The 22,404-nt window shown below is 40.4% G+C and overlaps 1 protein-coding gene across 2 annotated transcripts in view; it reads right to left on the reverse strand.

The window, feature by feature from the left end:
- SRGAP2 (SLIT-ROBO Rho GTPase activating protein 2) overlaps positions 1-22,404 on the reverse strand; it is a 245,527-nt gene that overhangs the window by 94,661 nt on the left and 128,462 nt on the right. For both annotated transcript variants that reach the window (XM_081113001.1, XM_081113000.1), the window contains exon 4: positions 20,053-20,215. In XM_081113001.1, coding sequence (XP_080969127.1) covers positions 20,053-20,215 — 163 coding nt within the window. The remainder of the gene's footprint in view (positions 1-20,052; positions 20,216-22,404) is intronic.

A 22,404-nucleotide genomic window follows, 5' to 3' on the forward strand; every position in this document is an offset into this window, starting at 1 on the left:
TTTAGAAAGAGGAAGGGAGAAGGAGAGAGAAAAAGAAACATCAATATGAGAGTGGACAATGACTGGCTGCCTCCTGGAAGCCCCCTGGAGCTTGCAACCTGGGCGTGGTGCCTTGACCGGGAACTGACCGGCAACCTTTTGGTGCATGGGATGATTCCCAACCAAGCCACATTGGCCAGGGTTCTGTTCTTCCATGTTCTCGTCTCTTGTAAATTTTCTTTCCTTTTTTCTTCTCTTGTATGTTGATGGTTTTCTGTAGTGTTGTGTTTGGATTCCTTTCTTTTTATTTCTTGTACATCTCTTGTAGATTTTTAGCTTGTGTTTCATATATAACAAGCTGTATTTACAGCAGCCTATTTTAAGTTGATGGTCACTTAAATACGAACACATTCTAAAATCACTACCACTGTCACTCTCTCCGCATTTATGTTTTTGTCATTATTTTTTACTTCTTTTGTATGCATTTCTTAATTTACTGTTATAGTTACAAAAGTTCTTCCTACTTTTGCCTTTTAACCTTTATATTAGCATTAATGTTGGTTGATCCACTGCTTTTATTATGTGTTTGTCAGCGAGAACCTTTCTCTTTGTGATATTTTCTTATTCAAACTTTTTATTTTTTTTATCTTCTTCTTAAAGAAGGCCACTGAGTCTTTGGCCTTTTCCCTTCTCTTTTTGCTGACTTGTATATTCTCTTTTCTAAAAAAGCTGTAAGAAATTCTTCCCTCAAACTGTAATATTGTAAAACTATAGTCTATAGCTCAGATTTTGTGTTAGTGTAGAGGGCACTCATTCTGACCCAAAAGAGAGAGAAGGATAGCAGCCGATGTAGCAAGTGGCAGAAATTTGGGAAAAAGGCCAGCGGACACAGCCCCTGAGATACGGAGCACAATGTATTGCTTAACCTCATCCTAACACAAATGGTGAGCACACCTGCACTGGACATTAGAAATGGCTCTGGGTTAAACAAAAGGAATTTGGTCCAAGAGGAGAAGCAACTCTGAAACGTCATTTAAATGAGACCTACAACATATTTAACAAAGTCAGCTACTCTGGTTCTTAGAAGGAATGTGATTGTTTTTCCTATCTCAGAATGTTTCCAGCATTAAAAAAAAAAAAAAAAGCACAAAATTTAAGCCCTCCTCATTCTGATTCCAAATATAGCTGGACTGTCTCTTCCATCTTCTCCATCCGTCCTCTCACTGCCTTAACTCAGTACCCGTTATCTCTTAAATGAACTGTTGCAATAGTTTTGTAACTGCTCTCGCTTTTCTAATCTCTCTCACACCCAAACCTCTCAGAGTAATCTTTCTAATAGACACATCTGTCCATGGTACTCTATTGGCAAACCCATTACTGGAATTGTTTCAGTTCAGAAGCATCTATAGATGCTAAAAAGTAGTGGGCAAAGGATGCGGAGAAATGGGGTATTTACATTGTCTCAAAGATTCTCCTCACAAGATACTTGAAGTGCAAAGGGCAAGTACTTACAGTAAAAGGAATCTGGCAGACATCTACCTTAACCAAGTAATCAAAATGATCACCACGAGTACTGGTCAAATCAACAAGTGCCTCCTGACATTGAACGCTGAAACGCAATATCACTCCTATGGTAATTCTTTTTTTTTTTAAAATATATTTTATTGATTTTTTACAGAGAGGAAAGGAGAGGGATAGAGAGTTAGAAACATCGATGACAGAGAAACATCGATCAGCCGCCTCCTGCACGGCCCCCACTGGGGATGTGCCTGCAACTAAGGCACATGCCCCTGACCGGAATCGAACCCGGGCCTTTCAGTCCGCAGGCCGATGCTCTATCCACTGAACCAAACCGGTTAGGGCTCCTATGGTAATTCTTACCAAAATTGCTTCACATCACACAAAACAAAATTGAGACAGTCTACAAAATAACTGGCTAGTACTCTCAAAGTGTCAGTCATGAAACTGAGGAAATATCAGAGATTAAAGGAGACTAAAGAAATGGTATAAGTTAGCACAATGTATGAACCTGAACTGGACCTTGAACCAGAAATTAAACATTAGTGGGGTAATTAGTGAAATAGACTTAGATAAGATTATGTAATAGTATTATATCAGTGTTAATTTCCTGATTTTGATCATTATACTGTGGTTATAAGAGATTTTTACATTAGTAGAATTAGGGGGAAGGGTATACAGGAATTTTTGTACTGTTTTGACAACTTTTCTCTACATCTGAAGTTATTTCAAAATGAAAAGTTCAAAAAGCAAGAACAACATTATGGAGGCTTCCCCTTTACTGGCTTCCTGTCAGAGTGTAAGCTTCTGTAAGATGGCATGCAAGGCCAGCCTCATCGCTTGCCATCTCCTACAAGGGCCCGGTGTTCAGCCATCCTCACCCACAGCACCTATAGTTCTGGAACACTGTCCACTTGTCTGCACCCCTTATTTTCTGCATAAGCTGTTTTATCTCCCAGAAATCTCTATGTACCACCTTCCCTAGTCCCGTACCCTCAACTCCTACTCCTCCTTAAGACTCAAAGGACTTTCTAAGGCAAAGCTCACATCATGCTTTCCTCCATTCAAGAACCCGTTATTTCACTGCATTATCATTGCTTATCTGCAGGTCTGTTTCTCCCACGAGACTCTGTGCTCCTAGGTCAGGGGCCACACCATGCCATCTGCCCAATACCTGACAATGTGTCACACATAGTCAAAACTCAGTAACTATGTGTTGAGTGAACATGCTGTCTACACTTAGAACTATTACAATACCCCACATCAGTATAGTGTCTAATATTTTTACTAAGCACTTTCATAAAAGTTCCCCCACTTAATGATGGAATTTCAGGGAGAAATCTTGGAAAGATTAGAAACCCTTATTTTACAGATTAGAAAGAAAACCTAGTCCAAGGTAAAAAGTTAGGTCACACCGTGAGTCAGTGTGAAAGCTCGGGAAAGACTCCACCTCCCCATCAGGGTCTCTTTTGATTCATAAACTAGAGCAGGGGCCTCCTTCTCCAAACCAGCGAATACCACAGCAGGCATGCAGGCAGGAGGGTCTGGGCGGGCATGGTGCGTGGGCAAAGCATTTAATAAATGCTTGCTAGAACCCCCTGAGTCCCCAGGGAGCAGCACCACAATTCCTTATTTCCCTCAGGTTGAACCTGAACAAGGTGTGACCCTCAGGCCTGGCGGAACCAAGACACCTGACCGCAGCGTCCAGTCAGGAATGTGCAGCTGGAATACACTAGCGTTCCATGAGAGGCCTGACTGTCCACCTGAGAGACCTCTGATCCAGAGAGAGCAGGAGCCTGACTCCTCCAGGGCTGCACAGCCCCGAGCATGCGGCATCAGGCCAGAGGAAACCCGCTCAGATCACATCTAACCTGGGGAAGAAGCCCACCCCAAGCGTCAGAAATCATCTGCTCTGATTACAACGCCCTTTTTAATCTTCCTGGCCCAAGGGAGGACGTGCACTGATAACTTTAATAATGCCAGCAGGTACAATTAATTTCCCTTCCTGATCTTCCTATAGTGTTACGTGAAGGGGATTAGAAGGACAAAACTCCACTCTACTGGGGCTTCAGCCTGCAGCCCTGAAACAGACATACTGCTCCAAACGCAGCCGGCAAACCTCACCCTGTGTTTCATCTGCGGGACCACGCTAACCTATGAATGCTTGAAAGACCTGTGTGGCCTTGGGGGCAAGGGCAATTCTTTTGTGGCTGGGCAGCAGTGACTACAAGATTAAATTAAATTTAATTTAAAAGCCTGGGCAGGATTTGATAAGTCTAATGGACACAATAATTAAGCAAGATTTAATCAAGATGATACTGAAATATTTCATGTTGTTTCAAAGAAGAACGTCTATTTTATTGGTCAATGTGTTCTGCATTTAATATATCCCTAATGTAAAGGTTTTTATGACTCTATCAAGATTTTTTTTTAAACTAAAAACTTGTTAAAGTCAACTAGAAAAAGCTATCTTGATTTATGTGACGTTTCTCTTCTAAAGCAGCTTCATATCCTTTCTCAAGGTTTTCCTCACACCACTGCCAGGAGGCAAAGTGGAAAAGGATGCTTTTTCATTCAGTTTACAGACACAGAGGTCTGGAAAGGTCCGCTTCTTGTGCAAAGCTCACAAGAAGGTAATGCTAGAGCTGGAAGACATTTTTTTTTTTTTTGTAACTCCCTGTGTCAGGCTTATGCTATTATATTCCTTCTCACTATTAGCTGAACGGATAAGAACGTGCTTAAAATTCGAGTGGAGGTTCTGTGGAGGACATTGTGGTCTCCCAAGATTCAAACATCCAAATTTAATGACATTTGCTCAGATCCCATTCTTCTGACCCCTTCAGAGTGCTCATTACTGAGTGTCTTTTTCTCATTTAGGTTCTATGAGCCATGTTATTCTCATTTCCCGTTTGCACATTTTAATTTGCTTTTCTCTCCTCTATGCTGCCTCCTCGAAGTCCTTCCTTTAGGCCTCAACTGCACTTTTCTCTGAATAGTCACTTTCATGGCTTCAAACTATCAGTTTTATGTGGTTAATTTCCAAATCTCCCTTCCGGCCCCAATCCTCACTGGATCTTCACTTTGCCATGTCTAAAACTGAACTCAGGAAATACGGTGTTGTGTCCTAGACAGAACATTGGATAGAAGTGAGAAGAATGGGTAGGTCTGGACCCACCTCTGCTACGACTTAACGCGTTGACCCACAGCAAGTCACTCTTTGCTGGCAATTCACTAAGTACAGGGCTGGCCTAGAATCAGTGGCTTTCGCATACTTTCCCCAGTAAATGGCAACTCCAACTTCCAACTGCTCAGGCTAAAAGGCGTGCAGTCGTCTTTGGCCCCTCTTCTCCCCACATGCCACATTCAATTCAGCAGCAAGTCCTATTGGCTCCAATATCAAAACACATCCCAGAATCTGAGCTCCTCTCATAAGCACCACACATGTACATCTGTTCCATTCCACCATTATCTCCTACCCGAATTCTTTACCGAAGTCTCCTTAATTGTCCTTCCTTTTCTGCTCCTACCTGGCTCCTCCTTCAGTGTTAATACCGAAGCCAGAATAATCCACTTAAACAGCAGTCAGACTGTATCATTCTTCTGTTCCAAATCCTCCCGTGGCTCTTCAGTGGCCTCCAAAGCCCCTCCCAGTGGCAGCCTGCCACCAATCCCCAACCACATCTCCTTCGGCTCTTCTTCTTGCCTACTGTGCACAAGGCCTCATCGCTGTTTCTCTAACCAGATAAATACACTCCTGTCTCAGGGCCTTAGACATGCTGTTTTCTCTGCCTGAAATACCTTTCCCTGGAGCGCTAACTAGCAAAATCCTTCCAGAACCAGTTCAAGTGCCAGTTTATCAATGGAGCCTTTCCTGAACACCCCTATACCAGCAATATCCCCAACCCTCTCATCCTCTTTCACCCTGCTTTATTTTTATCATCACCGATATGTCATATATTTCTGGTTTATTTGATTGTTTTCTGTTTCTCTGACTAGAATATAAGCTCCATGCAGGCAAGGACGTTTCCCTGTTTTGTTGTCTGCTGTGTTTCAGTGCCTACCACAGTGCCTGAAACACAGGAGGCACACTGCAAACATTTGGGGAATGACTAAGTGGATTTTGATCCATCTTCTAACATTTATCAGTGTCTACCTCACATCAGGTCGCTGGGCACTATCTATAACTTCTTCGTTATGCCTCTTACTAAGTCCCATTCATTCAGTTCCCACTGCCATATCCAAGACCTGGGTTCTGTTATCTCCCTCAATTATTGTAGTAGGGTCCCAAATGGCTTCTTCCACCCTAAGCCACTTTAACATTCCCATCAATGCCACTGCAAATCATGGTTTTCAGAATTTCACTGCCCTACCTAAAATGGTCAATGGCTCTTTTTGGCTAGTAGCTTGAAGTCCCTGGACTGACATTCAAAACCCTCCACACTCAGGCTCCAAGCTCAACCCACATCTTCCCCCATTGCTGGCCAACAGAAAGCCTCTGCTGCTGTCAGACTGGTCTCATGGGTGGCATCTCTAACGGGGACAAAGAGGCAAGAGAGGAAGTTGGCACCAGATAATATAAACATATTCAAAAGAGCCCAGCTGGTGTAGCCCACTGGATTAAGCATCGTCCCATGGACCAAGAGGTCTTGGGTTTGATTCCCAGTCAGGGCACATGCCTGGGTTGTGGGCTCGATTCCCAATAGGGGGAGTACAGGAGGCAGCCAATCAATGTGTCTCTCTCATTGATGTTTCTAACTCTCTCTCCTCCCTTCTTCTCTGAAATCAATAAAAATATTTTTTTAAAGAGAAAATATTCAAAAGTTATTTCCATAAGATAAGAAATGGATGGATAATTAAGAATCCTGAAGCACATAATTAAAAGAACATCAGCCAAGTTCTTTCTCCTCTGTGGAGCTTGCCTGACTTACCTCTTATGAATCTGTTCCTTGTCCAAACTCCACTAGGTGACTAATTATCTGCAGCACTCATTAAACTGACATCTTAAGCTGTAAGCTGTTTCTGGAGTCTATGGACTGTCTATCCAACTGAGATGTAATACATCTAAGATCTTGAAACATATTTTAAGCTTGTTCTGCAGCCATTTTATAGTGCCAAGTTGAGTAAGGAACAATTATAGACAATCCAATAATATTTATTCAATTGAACTGAATGAACTGGTAGTGGTACTTGTGTTTCTGGATTTAAATAAAATGATGCTTAAAAAAAATAAAAACACACACCAAACAAACAAAAAAAACTCCGAAGTGAAAGAAGAGTCAGGTGGGCTATGAAGTTTTCTTCCTGAAAACTCAAAAGCCCAAGAAAGGCCACTGACTCAAGAACTGCAAATACAGAGGCTTATTTCCTACTCTCCACCCCCAAAATGAGCAACAAAAGGAAAACAGGGTCATGGTGGGAAGCAAGGCAGGAAAGGATGCAATGCCTATGTGGGCAGAAGGCTTGGATTACCTTGGCTTTGGAGAAGAGATGATTAAAGCTGGAGACTGGATCTCCCAGTTTGCCTTCTGTATTTCCTTTCTACCCTATATGATAACTCACTGTTAAACAAGATTAGTTTAGAGAGGCAAAGACCACCCTTGCAGGGAGGAGGCCCAAGGTGCATGCTCTTTTACATAAACGTAACCAAAGTATAGTTACTTTAGTTACAAAAAGTAGAGTTACTTTTTCTTAACTATAACGGACAAGTAGTAACTGTATATATTTAAAGTATACAATACGATGGCTTTATAAACACACACACACACACACACACACACACACACACACTCTCTCTCTCTCTCTCTCTCTCTCTCTCTCTCTCTGGAAAAAGATTACCAAGATCAAGGTAATTAACACCTCCGTAATTAACATTTTTTTTTTTTGTGGTGAGAATGCTTAAAATCTACTCTCAGCAACTTTTAAGTACACAATACTATATTATTAACTTAGATCCTCAAAACTTATTCTTATAAACTGAAAATGTATACCCTTTGACCTACATCATTTTCCCTGTCCCCTGACAACCACCGTTCTATTTTCTGTTTCTAAGAATTGTGTGTTTTTTAATTCCAGGTGTAAATGATACCATACAGTATTTGTCTTACTCTGTCTAGCTTATTTCACTTAGCATAATGCTCTCCAGGTTCATCTGTGCTGTCACAAATGGCAGGATTTCCTTCTGTTTTTATGGCTGAATAATAATGCCATTGTATATACAGGGGTGGGCAAAAGTAGATTTACAGTTGTGAGTATGCATAACGCAGAGATTATTCTTGTATTATTTATTAATTAATTGTATTATTTCCATACAAACAATTGGAGACCTACTTTTTCCAACTCCTGTATATGTCACTTTTATTTTTATTCATCCATCCATCCAAGGACATTAGGTTCTTTCCATATCTTGGCTATTGTGAATAATACTGCAATAAACATGGGGATGCAGATATCTTTTTGGATACAATTTCAATTCCTTTGGATATATACCCATAAGTGGAATTGCTGGATCGTATGGTAGTACAATTTTTATTTTTTTAAGGAACTGCCATGCTGTTTTCACATGGCTGCACCAATTTACATTCCTACCAAAAGTGTATGAGTCCCCTTTCTCTATATCCTCACCAATGTTAGTTATTGCCTATCTTGTTGATAATTTGAGAGTACTTTCTTTCCAGGTTTTACTGATTTCTATGACATCCTGGAAAGGAAGAGTGAGGGTAAAGATAAGAGAACTGAGACGCAGTGTGAAAGAACTCCACTGAGCCACGAGAGCCCAGGCTCAGACATAGCTCTGAAGTCTAGGTTCCTGGCTGAGCTCAGAGACAATGAGGAAGACAGAAGAGGAAGAAAACGGGAAAGAAGAGGGAAAGCCCAGTTCCTTGCCCCATGTCAAATGGAAGTAGGTTCTTCCCAAATGAAAGCGCAGGCAACCTAGCCAGCCTAAAAACACGTGACCTCCAAGAAGACACCACGAGATTCTAAATTGCTTCTGAATGTACCAAAACATGGTCCATAAGACAGTCAAAACAACACAGCCCACAAAGAACCATAAGGAATGTCTGAGTGAGCTATGGGATAGCCAGAAGACAGAATGCTATATACAGTCATTAAAAACAATGCTTTAAAAGATGATACAATGGCATGGGGGAAATGTTCACTTAAAATGTTAAAGATTTACACAAAATTTAATACACAATATAGTCCTAATTTTCTAGAGAAAATACACATGGAAAAAAAGATTAGAAGGAAATACACCAAAATGTTAATAGCAATTCCAAGTAGTCATTATTTTCTTTATATTATTTTTGCTTTCCCCACAATATCTTAAAGAACATGTATTACTTTTTAAAAAAATTATTAGAGAGAGAGGAAGGGAGGGAGAGAGGGAGGTGAAGGGAGGGAGAGAGAGAGAGAAACATCAAATTGTCATTCCACTTATTTATACATTCATTGGTTGATTCTTGTATGTGCCCTAACTGGGGATTGAACCTGCAACCTTGGTTTATTGGGCCAACGCTCAAACTGAGCTACCTGGCCATAGATGGTGTAGGTGTTAAAAAAAATAGATAGGAAATTTTAAGTAAGTACCAGCTATGTTTTAAAAATAACAAATGAAGAGAGGGAAATTTCAGATATATGGAAAACTGAAAAAGAACCAAAGGGAAATCCAAAAACTCAAAACTACAATATCTACAAAATAAAAAATTAATTGGACATTATTAATAGCACACTGATGCAACAAAAGATTAGTGAACTTTAGAAATCATCTAAACTAAGACCCTAAGGGGAAAAAAGCTTGCCTCAATGGCCTGCATGTCTGTTACCAAGCAGTCTAAAAGATGTGCAATTGGAGTCAAAGTAAGACGAGAAAATGGGATGGAAAAAATATTTGCCAGAAATTTTCCCAAAGTGAAGAAAAACCACTACCCACAGATCCAGGATACTGAGATATTGTATTTATCCAAGCCAAGTAAATACAATGAAAACTACACTTAGAATCATCAGAGTCAAACTGCTGAAAACCAAAGATAAAGGAAAAAGATGAAAAGCAGTCATAAAACCCCCCAAACATTACATTCAGGGGAACATTTTTAGCCTTCAGATAAAAATCACAGCTAACTTCTCATCAGAAACAATGGAGGCCAGGAAAAAAAAGAATAACATTGAAATTATTGAAAGAATATTATATGATTTGATTTACATATATTTTTTAATAGACAGGCAAATTCTTCTATTGTGCTAGAAGTCAGGATAGTGGCTTCCTTTTAGGAGATAATGAATGGAAGGAGCCAAAGAAGGTAACTCATGAAATACTTAGTAACATTCTTTTCTTTATCTGGATGCGAAGTACATAGTGGTTTTCAGTTTGTAAAAATTCACTGATCTGTGTACACTTTACAACCAGCATGTCAAACTCAAAGGCTAACACGGGCCAAATAAAGGAGGCATGCAGCCTGCGGCCGTGAGTTTGACATGCTTGCTTTATAACGTGTACTTTTTCTACGTAGTTTAGATTCCCGTAACAAGTTAAGGAAAAAAACCTGCAAAATATAAAGGTTAGAGAAAACATATTTAAGGCTTACGACAGTGTTTAATATTTATAGTAGGCATTTTATAAAAGCTTGTTATTATCATCATCATCATCATCATACCATAGAGAGTTTTGAAAGATCTAAGCAGACCAAAGAGTAGCCTGAAAAGTCCTAAGCTCTCTGGGGCACCTTACTCCTCAATTTGATTTCAAGTGGATTTTGGCACCTAGCATGATGCTGTGTTTACAGTTGTCACTAAAATGCTTACTGACTACATGCTCTTTTAGTTTAGGGTTATATTTAAATACAAGGTTGTATTTGGACACTTTGGCTTTCTGTCCATGGCACCTCTCTTTCCCAGACTCCATCTATTTTTCAAATTGTTCTTCAGATTCTTTTAATCATCTCTTGATTTATAAAGATTGATGTACCATTACACTATCAATCTATTAAACATAGCACCTTACTTAGGCTCCTTCAAGAAGGGTAAAAAGATACTGAGAACTAAAACACCAAAAAGGCAAACCTATAAACAAACCTAAGCAAAAGACTGCAGGCATCTTGGATGCACACATTCCCTCTGAGCTGAATTTTCCTCAGTCCAAAAAAAGAAGCTTAGACCACCCAGAGAGAAGCCCAAAGGGAGAGGATACAGATGACACTGACCTAGTGTCACAGACACCAAAGCGAAAATGCCAGGAACAGCACTAGCTGCAAAGCTCCCCTCAGTGTTGGCTTTGGCAGCAAACCTGATGCCCCTTATCAGCCGAGATACCTTTGAAGTAGCTGGCTGCCTTCCATCCCCTACTCCAATCAGCTCAGCTTCACATCCTATTCTTTTTTTCAAAGACGATCTCTTCATCAGATATGAAAGAATAAAGCTCAATTAATCAGAACAGATTTTTGCTACCAACAAGATAAAATGGGCAAATGGAGCCACTGTCTGTAAAGCACTGCACAACGCTGTTGGTGAGCATGTTATGTGGAGGAAATTCAATCAATAACAGATATTGAGTTCAATGGGGGAAGGGAGGTGACTGAAAAATCACTCACCTACTCCTTCTCCCAAAGACATCTCCAAACTAAACCCTTTCTCAAGAGGGCAGAACACAAACATTGGAAATCCATTCTCTGGGTCATTTCTTCTTTTCTTATTTATGACAACACCACAGCACATGTCTCCTTACAGAATCATCATCCTCTCTGCTCACATATGCCAAATAGCCAGACTCAGAGACTCCTAGGAAATCCTATTCCAGCCCAAAGGGGATTCACAGGTAGGCAGGGACATTTACTGCTTTTAGTTTGAAATCTCCTTTGTCCTCTTTTCCAGCTAGACCCATTTCCTGGGTGCCAAAGGAAATCTGACTGGTCATGGCAATTCTCTTTTTATTTCAGATATTGTATCATGACTGACCTACTAATGGGAAAAGGACATGTTTAACATCTGCGGGCCCTGGAGAAAAGTATTAATTGAGACTCTTACATTTCTTCCTTAGCACCTTCTTACATTCCCCACTTCCTGCAATATGACTTAATTTATCTGAAGCCAGACTCACCCTTTGTCACCCTCCAAGAATAAAGCAGGAAAACCACAATGGGTTGCCTAGACCAGTGGTCGGCAAACTGCGGCTCGCGAGCCACATGTGGCTCTTTGGCCCCTTGAGTGTGGCTCTTCCTAAGCCTTAGGAGTACCCTAATTAAGTTAATAACAATGTACCTACCTATATAGTTTAAGTTTAAAAAATTTGGCTCTCAAAAGAAATTTCAATTGTTGTACTGTTGATATTTGGCTCTGTTGACTAATGAGTTTGCCGACCACTGGTAGACCAACCAGCCTAGATGCTCCAGTACTGTCTGTTGCAGGGGCAAACATGATTCACATTCAGACAGGATCTTATGACTTCAGACGTGCTCTGTGCTCTTGGGTTTCCCAAAGGTGGAAACCAGAGTGTCTGCAACCAGTGGTTCTCACCCCTGGCCATGTGCCAGAATCATCGAGCCTCTAGCCCAGAGTCTGATTCAATTGTCCTGAGGGAGTGGGGGGGCTTGGTGTTGTATTTTTAAAAATTATCTGTTAAATAAGCTTTACTGGGGCATAATAAACAAACAGTAAAATTTATACATTTTAAGTATACAGTATGCTAAGCTTTGACAAATGCACATCCTCATGTAACCACAATCATAACTAAGATTGTATAATATTACCATAGCCATACAAGTTCCCTGTGTCCCTTTGCAGACCATTCCTCATCCACACAATGGCCTCAAGGCAATCACTGATTTGCTTCCTATCAATTATAGATTAGAGTTATCCTTTCTAAAATTTCATATAAATGGACTCATACAGAATGTACTCATTGTGTCTGGCTTCTTTTTATAAGTATAATACTTGTAGATTCATTTACATTATTGTATCATCAACATTTTGTTCCTTTTTATTGCTGAATAGTATTAATATATGGCTATACCACCTATGTTTTCCCATTCATCTGTTGATGCATATTTGTTTCCATTTTGGGCTATTATGAATAAAATATTAGCTTCCTATGTCAGCCATAACAAATTACTGCAAACTTGGTTGCTTCAAACAACATACATTTTTTTTCTCTTACAGTTCTGGAGGTCAGAAGTCCAAAATGAGTGTTACTAGGCCAAAACCAAGGTATCAGCAGATGTGATTCCTTAGGAGGCTCTCGGGGCAGCTGCGTTTCCTTGCCTTTTCCAGCTGCATTCCTTGGCTCGTGGCCTCTTCCTCCATCCTAGCAGCTTCTCTCTGTGACTCTGCTTCTCTCTACTTCTATCGCATGGCCTTCTCCTCTTTGTCTGTAATTTCCCTCCATCTCCTACTTATAAGGACACTAGTGACTGCATTTAGGGCTCATCTGGATAATCAAGCATGACATCCCCATCATAAGATCCTCAAATTCATCGTATGTACAAAGTGTTATTTGCATAAGATAATGTCCACAGGTTCTAGATATTCGGAAAAGGACATCTTTGGGAAGGGGGGGCAGGGAGACCATTATTCAGCACACAATATTAGGAATATTCAGGTACGAGTCTTTGTTTTGTAGAGAGAGAGGAAGGAAGAGGGATAGAGAGACAGAAGCACTGCTGAGAAAGAAACATCATCAGCTGCCTCATGCACTGGGGATCAAGCCCGCAGCCCGGCATGTACCCTGACTAGGAATCGAACCAGTGACCTCTTGGTTCATGGGCTGACGCAAAACCATTGAGCCACGCCAGCAGGGTAATCTTTTTAATTTTAACCATTCTAGTGATAAGCTATATATCTAGATATATGCTACACAGCATATCTCCTTATAGTTTGAATTAGCATTTCCCTGCTGATCAATGAAACTAAGTATCTTATGTGCTTATTGGACATTTATATATCTTCTTTAGTGAAGTGTCTTTTGAAATCTTTAGCTTATTTTTTTAAATCTGAGTAGCTTTTTTATTATTATTTAGTAATATGTATTATAAATATATTCTTCCAATCTGTAGCTTGTCTTCATTTTCTTAACAATGTCTTTCCAAAAGCAAAAGTCCAAGAATTGGTGAAGTCCAATTTATCTTTTTTTTCTCCTTTTATAGTCCATGCTTTTTCTATCCTAAAAACTCTTATCTATTCAAGGTTACAAAGATTTTTTTTTTAATGACTCTCACTAACAGGCAAAGTCGAGAGCTACTGGTCTATCAGGAATCTGACCTAGCTTTCTCAACTTAGCTTGGCTTTCTGCCACAGAACCTCAGGATAACAAAGGTCAGACAGGAGTACAGTTAGCTGGAATACTGTAAAAAAGGATGCAACTGAGAGTCTTGGGACAACTGACCAGCTTCCAAACCTACATGGGAGCAAACTGTCCAGGGCTAAAAACAGTGACTTGAAAAGCAAAGTCCAGGTACTTTTAAGTGTGTTCCAGCTAAGTGAAAGGAGGAAGAGAGAACAGGACTGTTCTCTCCTCTCTGAGAAAAAGCACACCCAAGTTTATTTGAGTTTATGCTGAGAAAGTGGGGAAAATTATTTGTAGTTTTGGTGGGATTCTTTAGAACGTGCCTCTCAGAGACAACCTGGAACCGGAGTGTTTGACAGTGAGTGTTTGGCCACCGTTTTTTAAGCCACTGCATTAAAAGATGAAGGTGGCAGCAATAATATTTGCCCAAACCTGGGTTCCAACAGGGGTTAGACAGACGGAGCTTTCATTACACGAGAAGAGATGTCAGGAGCACCAAATGGGCTCAATTTCCCCTGGAGTCCTCAACAAAGTGGGTCTGTTTCTAAGCTGTGGACAGGAGACTCCTTTCTCCAGATGTTATATTTAGCTAAAGGAATCCACCATGGTTTCATGCAAGTGTCAAATATGTCCCAGCAAACAGAACCACAAACCAGAGGCCCAGCAGGGAGCATCCCTTAAGGACGTTCAGTAGCATAGAGGGGTCAATTGTACAGCCCCCCTGACATCCCCAAATCAGCTGAGTTAGCTGTGGGCCAGATAATAGGCCAGTTCTTACATTTAATGAGTCTTTGTTTCTCTCTTACTAGACATTGTGCCCCGAGGGAGAAACATACTGCTGCCCTATTTCCCTCTCAACTTCCAGCTGCTTGCCCAGACACCAGGTAGAAGAAACAGCCCATGTTGATGTTTAACACCTCCTCACCCTTTGAAGGTTTGTGTTTAAGAGAAAAGGTTAGATTAATTCTGTAACCAAGTGAAATACCTGGATTCAACAGAAAAGAGTAAGAAAGTCTGAAACACCCTCTACTCTGCACACAATACCTAGATCCTAATGGAACTCGTACATAGAAACCTTGAGTTCTAGAGACAAATATCTGGATTTAAATACTAGCTTCACCTTTTTTTTCTTCTTAATCTCTCTAAGCCTCAGTTTCCTCCTTCATAAAATAGGGATAGTACTACTTACCTTATAGAATTATTATAAGGATTAAGAAAGGTAATGCATTTAAGGTGTTTAACACTGTACCTGGCACATAAGATTTCAAAAAATGTTGGTTTTTGAAATTCACCCATGCCAGCGAATCAAGTTTTATAGATTAAAAAGAGGAAGGAGGAGGAGGAGGAGGAGGAGGAAGAGAAAAGGAGGCAACGCATATTTTTTGCCACTGATGAACAGATTCACATTTGTGAATTTTCATAGGTATCCATAGCTGACTCAGAAATAAAGGTATTCTTTCTGAAGTTGGTGTCTCTTTTGCTGCTGGAACCAAATTTATAGGTAAAAGAAAAGGTGTATCTATTTTACACATGTGTATTCCACTTCGGCATCTCTTGGCTGCTGGCCTTTACAGATAACAGAATCTGAGTGCTGCATTCCTGGAGAAATGTAGTCTTCCATTGCTTAAGCTAGCCCCCTCCATACCCACATCTACTCTTGTTTGTCCTTATCTCAGGGACTGCAACTAACCTATCAGAATTTAACAAAGGTCACCAACAACTGGAAGAAAGCCCCCCGTGTAGAATACCCTCGTCATCATAGAATTACAGTATATTAGACTTCAAAAGCAGCATGGAGACCACACAGCCTAACTCTGAAAAAAACAAAAACAAAAAAACTTCTGGGAACTGAGGCTTAGAAAGGAGAAGTAATCAGCCAAGGTGTTGGAGTTAGTAGCAAAGCTGAGCCTGAGGGAAAAGGCCTCTGTTCAGAGAGCACAGCCACGCCTTGGAAGCTTCACATAGTTGACACGGTAGCCAGGTACATTCTTTAGTTCTCTTATCTGATTACTGTATCTTAAACAGTGGGATTCTAATTCTTCCTGTGCAACATACTCTAACCAAAAGAGATGAAAAAACCAAGGTATGGAGAGAGAATGCTTCTGTGTCCATTACTAGAAAGCAGAGAGGCTCACACCCAGCCAAACCAGAATTAATCTATGTTTAAAAATATATTCATATTTTTATTGATTTATAGAGAGAAATGAAGGGAGAGAGAGAAACATCAATGTGAGAGAGGAACATCATCAACTGCCTTCTACACACCCCTACAGGGGATTGAGCCGACAACATGGGCATATGCCCTAACCTGAATAGATTTGGCAACCTTTGGGTGCACAGGGCAATGCCGAATCAACTGAGCCACACTGGCCAGGGCAAATGAATCTATGACTTAATTGATAAAAATTTATCAAGATCTCTATGATCTGTAACTATAAACAACTATATGACTAAACCTCATAAACAAAGGTTGAATGAGAGAAACCAGACAGAAAAGATACACTCTGTATGGATCTATTTATATAAAGTATGAAACCAATGAAAACGAATATCTGCTATTCAATGTCAGGACAATTGTTATCCTTGGGTTTTGGGACTTGTCTCCTCCTAACTCCTTAATGACTAGAAAGAAGCATGGGGGAGGGGTGCAGTGCTTCTAGGGTACTGAAATATTCTGTTTCTTGATCTGGGAGCTAGTTACCAAATATGTTGTTTATAAAAATGCATTTAGCTATAAGCCTAAAAGTGTAATTTTCTTCAATAAAATGTAATATATAGATAATGCAATAAAGTGTGAGTAATTAGAAATTCTTTCCAATCCCCCCAGCATAGAAATGCCCAGCTTAAGTAGATGAACTCGGAGACCATGGCTAGGAATATTATTCACAAGTGGATTTTCCTACTAAAGGGCAAGTGTCTTGTATACATGCCATGCAGCTAGGACTTTAGTAAAATGTGAAGGGCACCTGAGGAACCAGGGACATTCATGGTTTGGATAACTGGCTGCCTTCAACATAAACATCTCTGAGATCTGGAGGGGCTACAAGACTCTCAGCTTGGTTCTCCCCTAAACTTCTAAAGCTGGGAGAAAAGGGAGCAGAGAGATTGGGTGACATCTAGATAACTGACCATTTCTCACAAAAATTTTTTCTCAGATGAACACAGCAAACAGAAGAGAAAACTATCAGTCACCCCCTTTTCTTCTCAAGGTGGCTAAAGTGGCTGTCCAGGGCATAAAGAAGAGCTGAAGTAGTATCTGATTACTATCAAGGTTCCACCTAAATAAGTTTTAAATTTTTATAATAAAAATTGTATCTATTCAAGGTGTATAACAATGATTTTATATACATACTAGAGGCCTGGTGCACAGATTCGTGCACATTGAAAGGAAATTAATTAGAAGAAATATTTTAGAGGCCTGGGAGGGACTGCGGGAGATTGGCTCCAGGGCGTGTCCGGCCTGTCTTGCCCAGTCCCAAACAGCCGGACCCCAGCAGCAAGCTAACCTACCAGCCCCCTGGTGATCAGCGCATCATAGCGACAGGTTGTTCTGCTGCCAGTTGTTCCACTGTTCGGTCTATTTGCATATTAGGGTTTTATTATATAGGATAAAATAATTTCTATAATCAGGCTAATTAATATATCTCCTCACATAGTTACCTTTGTGTGTATGAAAAGTGCACCTGAAATCTGCTCTTTAGACTTATTTCCAGTATTCAATACAGTATTATCAACTACTAGAGGCCCGGTGCACAAAATTCATGCACAGGGGGAAGAATGTGGGAGGGTCCCCTCAGCCGGGCCTGTACCCTCTCGCAATCCGGAACTCCTCGGGGGATGTCTGACTGCCGGTTTAGGCCTAATCCCTGTAGTCAGACATCCCTCTCGCAATCCAGGACCGCTGGCTCCTAACCGCTCGCCTGCCTGATCACCCCTAACCACTTGCCTGCCTGCCTGATTGCCTCTAACCACTCGCCTGCCTGCCTGATCGCCCCTAACCACTCGCCTGCCTGCCTGATCACACCTAACTGCTCGCCTGCCTGCCTGATCGCCCCTAACCGCCTCTGCCTCGGCCCCTGCAGCTGCGGCTTCATCCGGAAAGACATCCAGAATGACGTCAGGAAGGTCGTTCGGCTGTCCAGTCTAATTAGCATATTACACATTTATTTTATAGATAGTCATTCATTTTAGTCATATATACACATCACTAATTTGTTGCAGAATAATTCAAATAATGACAAGCAAGCTACAGCAGATGCTGAAAGCTATGAGTAGATGGTGAAAAGTATCCTTGCCCCTAAATGAAGCGTGGCCCCAACCACAGAACAGCCAGGCCACTAAATATAACCAGTGAGATCTGGAGGAAGTTATCTTTCTCTCCCTTCTTTTCACTGTCAAATGTTATACCCTTAATATACTGTCTCTAACACACAGGGAAAGACCCCTTCACATATGCAACTATGTAGTTGGAAGATTCTAAATAATTTATTTTTTCATGCTGTTTAAACAGAAGAAACTGCCCAAACTGGTTTGGCTCAGTGGATAGAGCGTCGGCCTGCGGACTGAAAGGTCCCAGGTTCGATTCCGGTCAAGGGCATGTACCTGGGTTGCGGGCATATCCCCAGTAGGAGATGTGCAGGAGGCAGCTGATCGATGTTTCTCTCTCATCGATGTTTCTAACTCTCTATCTCTCTCCCTTCCTCTCTGTAAAAAATCAATAAAATATATTTTAAAAAATAAAAATAAAAAAATAAACAGAAGAAACTAGTTCTAATACCAATCCTACTGAGATCTGGAAAACTTCCTAATGTTAAGAATTGGAAAACTGCCCTGGCCAGTGTTGCTCAGTGATCAGAGCTTCGGGCTATGCACTGAAGGGTCTCGGGTTCAATTCCCAGTCAAGGGCTCATACCTGGGTTGCAGGTTCGATCCCTGGCCCTGGTCGGAGTTTGTGTGGGAGGCAACCACTTGTTGTATCTCTCTCACATCGATGTTTCTCTTTCTCTATCTCTACCTCTCTCTAAAAATCAATGGAAAAAATATATCCCTGGTGGAGGATTAACAACAACAACAAAAATTGGAAAACCACGAGCAACAGCTGACCACAGTCCTATTGACTAAAATCCTTTCTCTCCCAGCCTTAAATTTTAACACTGAATTTTGTCAACTGGAAACCAATGAATTCCATATATAGAAAACAAATAAACAGATTGTCAAACTGCAGCGGGAAGGCCGGGGAGGGTTGGGGGGCAGGAGGTAGGGGGGTAAGAGATCAACTAAAGGATTTGTATACATGCATATAAGCATAACCAATGGACATAAGACACTGGGGAATAGGGGAGGCTAGGGGACTGTCTAGGGTGGGGGGATAAAATGGACACATATGTAATACCCTTTGTAATATTTTAAGCAATAAAAATAAATAAAGAAAGAAAGAAAGAAAAAGAAAACAAATACAATAGCCCTATATAGATTCTTTACACCTATAACGTGTGGTAAGATTATTTGGTTTCTGAAATATCATCTGTGGATCTCAGACCTCAGCGTTAGACATGGTATGTACAATGGTTGGGGCCTTTGCCACCACTTGTTACCAAAATTCATGAATAAATGACTCCATTGAGAGTTCAGGTTGAGAGAGTTAAGTAAAGAAGTTTCTGGCTTTCCAAGAGATAGTTCCGCTACTGACAGGTAAGGTGAATTTGCCATAAATTTCTTAAGATTATCACAATTATTTTTGAGTCTTTCCTTGGTCAATTTTTTTTAACTTATATCCAAGTTATTATGACAAACAAATGAGCCTCAAAAAGCATTCAGAACTTAAAGAAAAGGTATGTCATGATAAGAAAGACCAAATTCATAAGTTCCCCTTGGACAAGATAAGAACTTGGAAAGAGAACTAAACCAAAAACATAAATATATGAATTTGCTAAATGGACTAGAAGAAAAAAAAACATGAAGTGACACGGAAGGTCCCTGAATCTTAACAGCTTCACAAATCACGTATGGAAATCAACTAACCATAATTAACACATGCAGATTATGAATTATGCTGCCAATCCTGGGTTTATACCTGGCAAATGGTTACTTTCCTGGCCCTACTATTAATTCAGCTCAGAAAGAAAGAAAAGAATGCCAATTTAATATTCTGCCTCCATGAGTATATGATATGAAATGACCAATTTCAAGTCTTATACGTGGGACAATAAGATGTTCTTTCTCTTATTTACAAAACTGTGTCATTACTCCACCCAACTAGCTTATGACTATAAACAGCTGCATACCTTTTTAAAGAGTCTTCCTGAGTCCTCGCTGACTTGAACAAATCGAGGAATGATGTTATTTAAGTAGATGTCACTCAGGGTGGTGTGGTCCCTGCTCTCCCGCTTCACCTGGTTTAAGAGGAGATTCCAGCAGTTGACTGGAGAAAGAACATTCTGATCCTTCCTGCAGAGAAACAGCAAGGAAAAAAATCATTGTTAGTAAGCAACCAGGACCAATATCTGTGACTACAGTCCACATCACAAAATCACAGTGATCAAAGCCACGCCAGAAATACCGTTATTTTTCCTGCACTCTGCACCTCTCGTGTTCTGTTTTCCTAACAACTCAATGGAGAAAAGGGAGAAAATGAGGATAATGATAAGGAGAGGGAAGGAAGAGGAAAGAAGAGAAGGAGGGGGAGAAGCAAGATTATCTGTTGAATATCTACTATGTTCTAGGAACTTGGGAGACTGTTTTACGTGCATTATTTCATCTAAGCTCCATCATTTCACTGTAAAAAAACAAACAAACGCAAAACATAAATATATGAATTTGCAAAATGGACAAACACTACCATTATCTCCATTTTACTGAGTAGAAAACTTATCCACAGCTAGTAAGAATGAATCATGCAGCTAGTAAGATGAATTCAGGGACTAGAACCACAATTCTGTGTTGTTTGACTAGAAAAAGCTCTAGGTTGTCTCACGCCAAGGCCATTCCCTTGGCCACTAAGTCATCTGGTATGCATCTAGGGTTAGAGACAAAAAGTTAGCGAGATTTTGTCTAGAGACAAAAATTATTAGAGCAATACAGACTAAACGCCCACACACTTACCTATTGCAGAATTCCATGAATACAACATTAGAGGCAGTTGCCATGAAAAAGTCACTAAAAACTCTTCAGTTCCATAGAACACATCTAAGGAAGCTTTGGTTTCACTGATTGAGCCATTATCTCATGTCCCATATACCCTAGAGTACAATCATTCCCAGAACACATGTATTCCTACAACTTCTACAGCCTGAGTAGAACAGTAAAGTGCCAAACCTAGATGCTCATTTCTAATGAAAGCATTGTGATCTGAAAGAATTATTTTCTACTCAGTTTACAGCACTAATTTAAGCAACAGAAAGTTCTACATCTGCAACTTGGATCTCTTTAAGGAGAAAAACAGAAAGCAGGGGTTGCTTGCGGTCCTATTTATCAAGGGCTTACTATGTATTTAGCACATAGCTGGACCCCATGGCTGATGTTATATAATTTGAACCCTACAATAGCCTGGTGAAATGGGTGTTACTATCAGTGTACTATGCAGTTACTTCAGCATTCAGCAGAAGAGGAAAGTTGGACTAAGAAAGGTTAAATATCGCCCTACCCGGTTTGGCTCAGTGGATAGAGCGTCAGCCTGCAGACTCAAGGGTCCCAGGTTCGATTCTGGTCAAGGGCGTGTACCTTGGTTGCGGGCACATCCCCAGTGGGGAGTGTGCAGGAAATAGCTGATCGATGTTTCTCTCTCATCGGTATTTCTAACTGTCTATCCCTCTCCGTTCCTCTCTGTAAAAAAATCAATAAAATATATTTTTTTTTAAAAAAAGAAAAGTTAAATATCTTGGTCAAGGTCACGTAGCTAAAAAGTGGCAATTCTGAAATTAAAAACAAAGCTTTATAATTGCAAAGAGAATCTGCTTAATCACGACAAAGAATCTTTTTCCTGTTTATTCCCTTACCCGTCCCTCCAGTCCAACTCTCAGAGCAAACAAAGTGCCTTGAGTGTGGTTTGACTTAGCACTGCTTCCATTCAGGGCTGGAGGGTGCCAGGCACCTGTGATTTTTAGAGTATGGAATCCAACTTAGAAGGGCTTTCCCAATTCTGTTATGAGGAAACTATTGACAAATAATCACGCCAAACCTACTCTGGCTTCAGTTCCCTGCAGTAGGCAACATCACAGTGTCTCATGGGCTGCCAGGCGAACTTCATTGTATACGAACCTGGGAATAAAGAATCAATGCATGCATCTGAACTTCTGAGCAATGTGCTATTGGTTAGAATGGATGTTGCTCTGTACTAATAGCTTTTAATTCCAGCCTGTGTGCCTCCTTCAAAAAAACTGTTTGGGTGAGCATATAACTTCATACATAGTGGTCAAGTTTAACTACATCCTACAGAAGGCTCAGGAGCTCATTCTATAGACCATATTTGGGTAGTGAGAATAGTCATGCTCATTATCATCCTATCTCATTATCAATTGCAATGTTTCTTATATACTTTTGGGATTATCCAGTTAATATTTATGAAGGTGAGTGAGAATAGCTGGTAGGCAATATTAATTAAAACAAAATTATCATTTTTCAAGCACCTATATCAATTT

Source organism: Myotis nattereri (assembly GCF_964212035.1).
Source record: "Myotis nattereri genome assembly, chromosome: 18".
Taxonomy (NCBI): domain Eukaryota; kingdom Metazoa; phylum Chordata; class Mammalia; order Chiroptera; family Vespertilionidae; genus Myotis; species Myotis nattereri.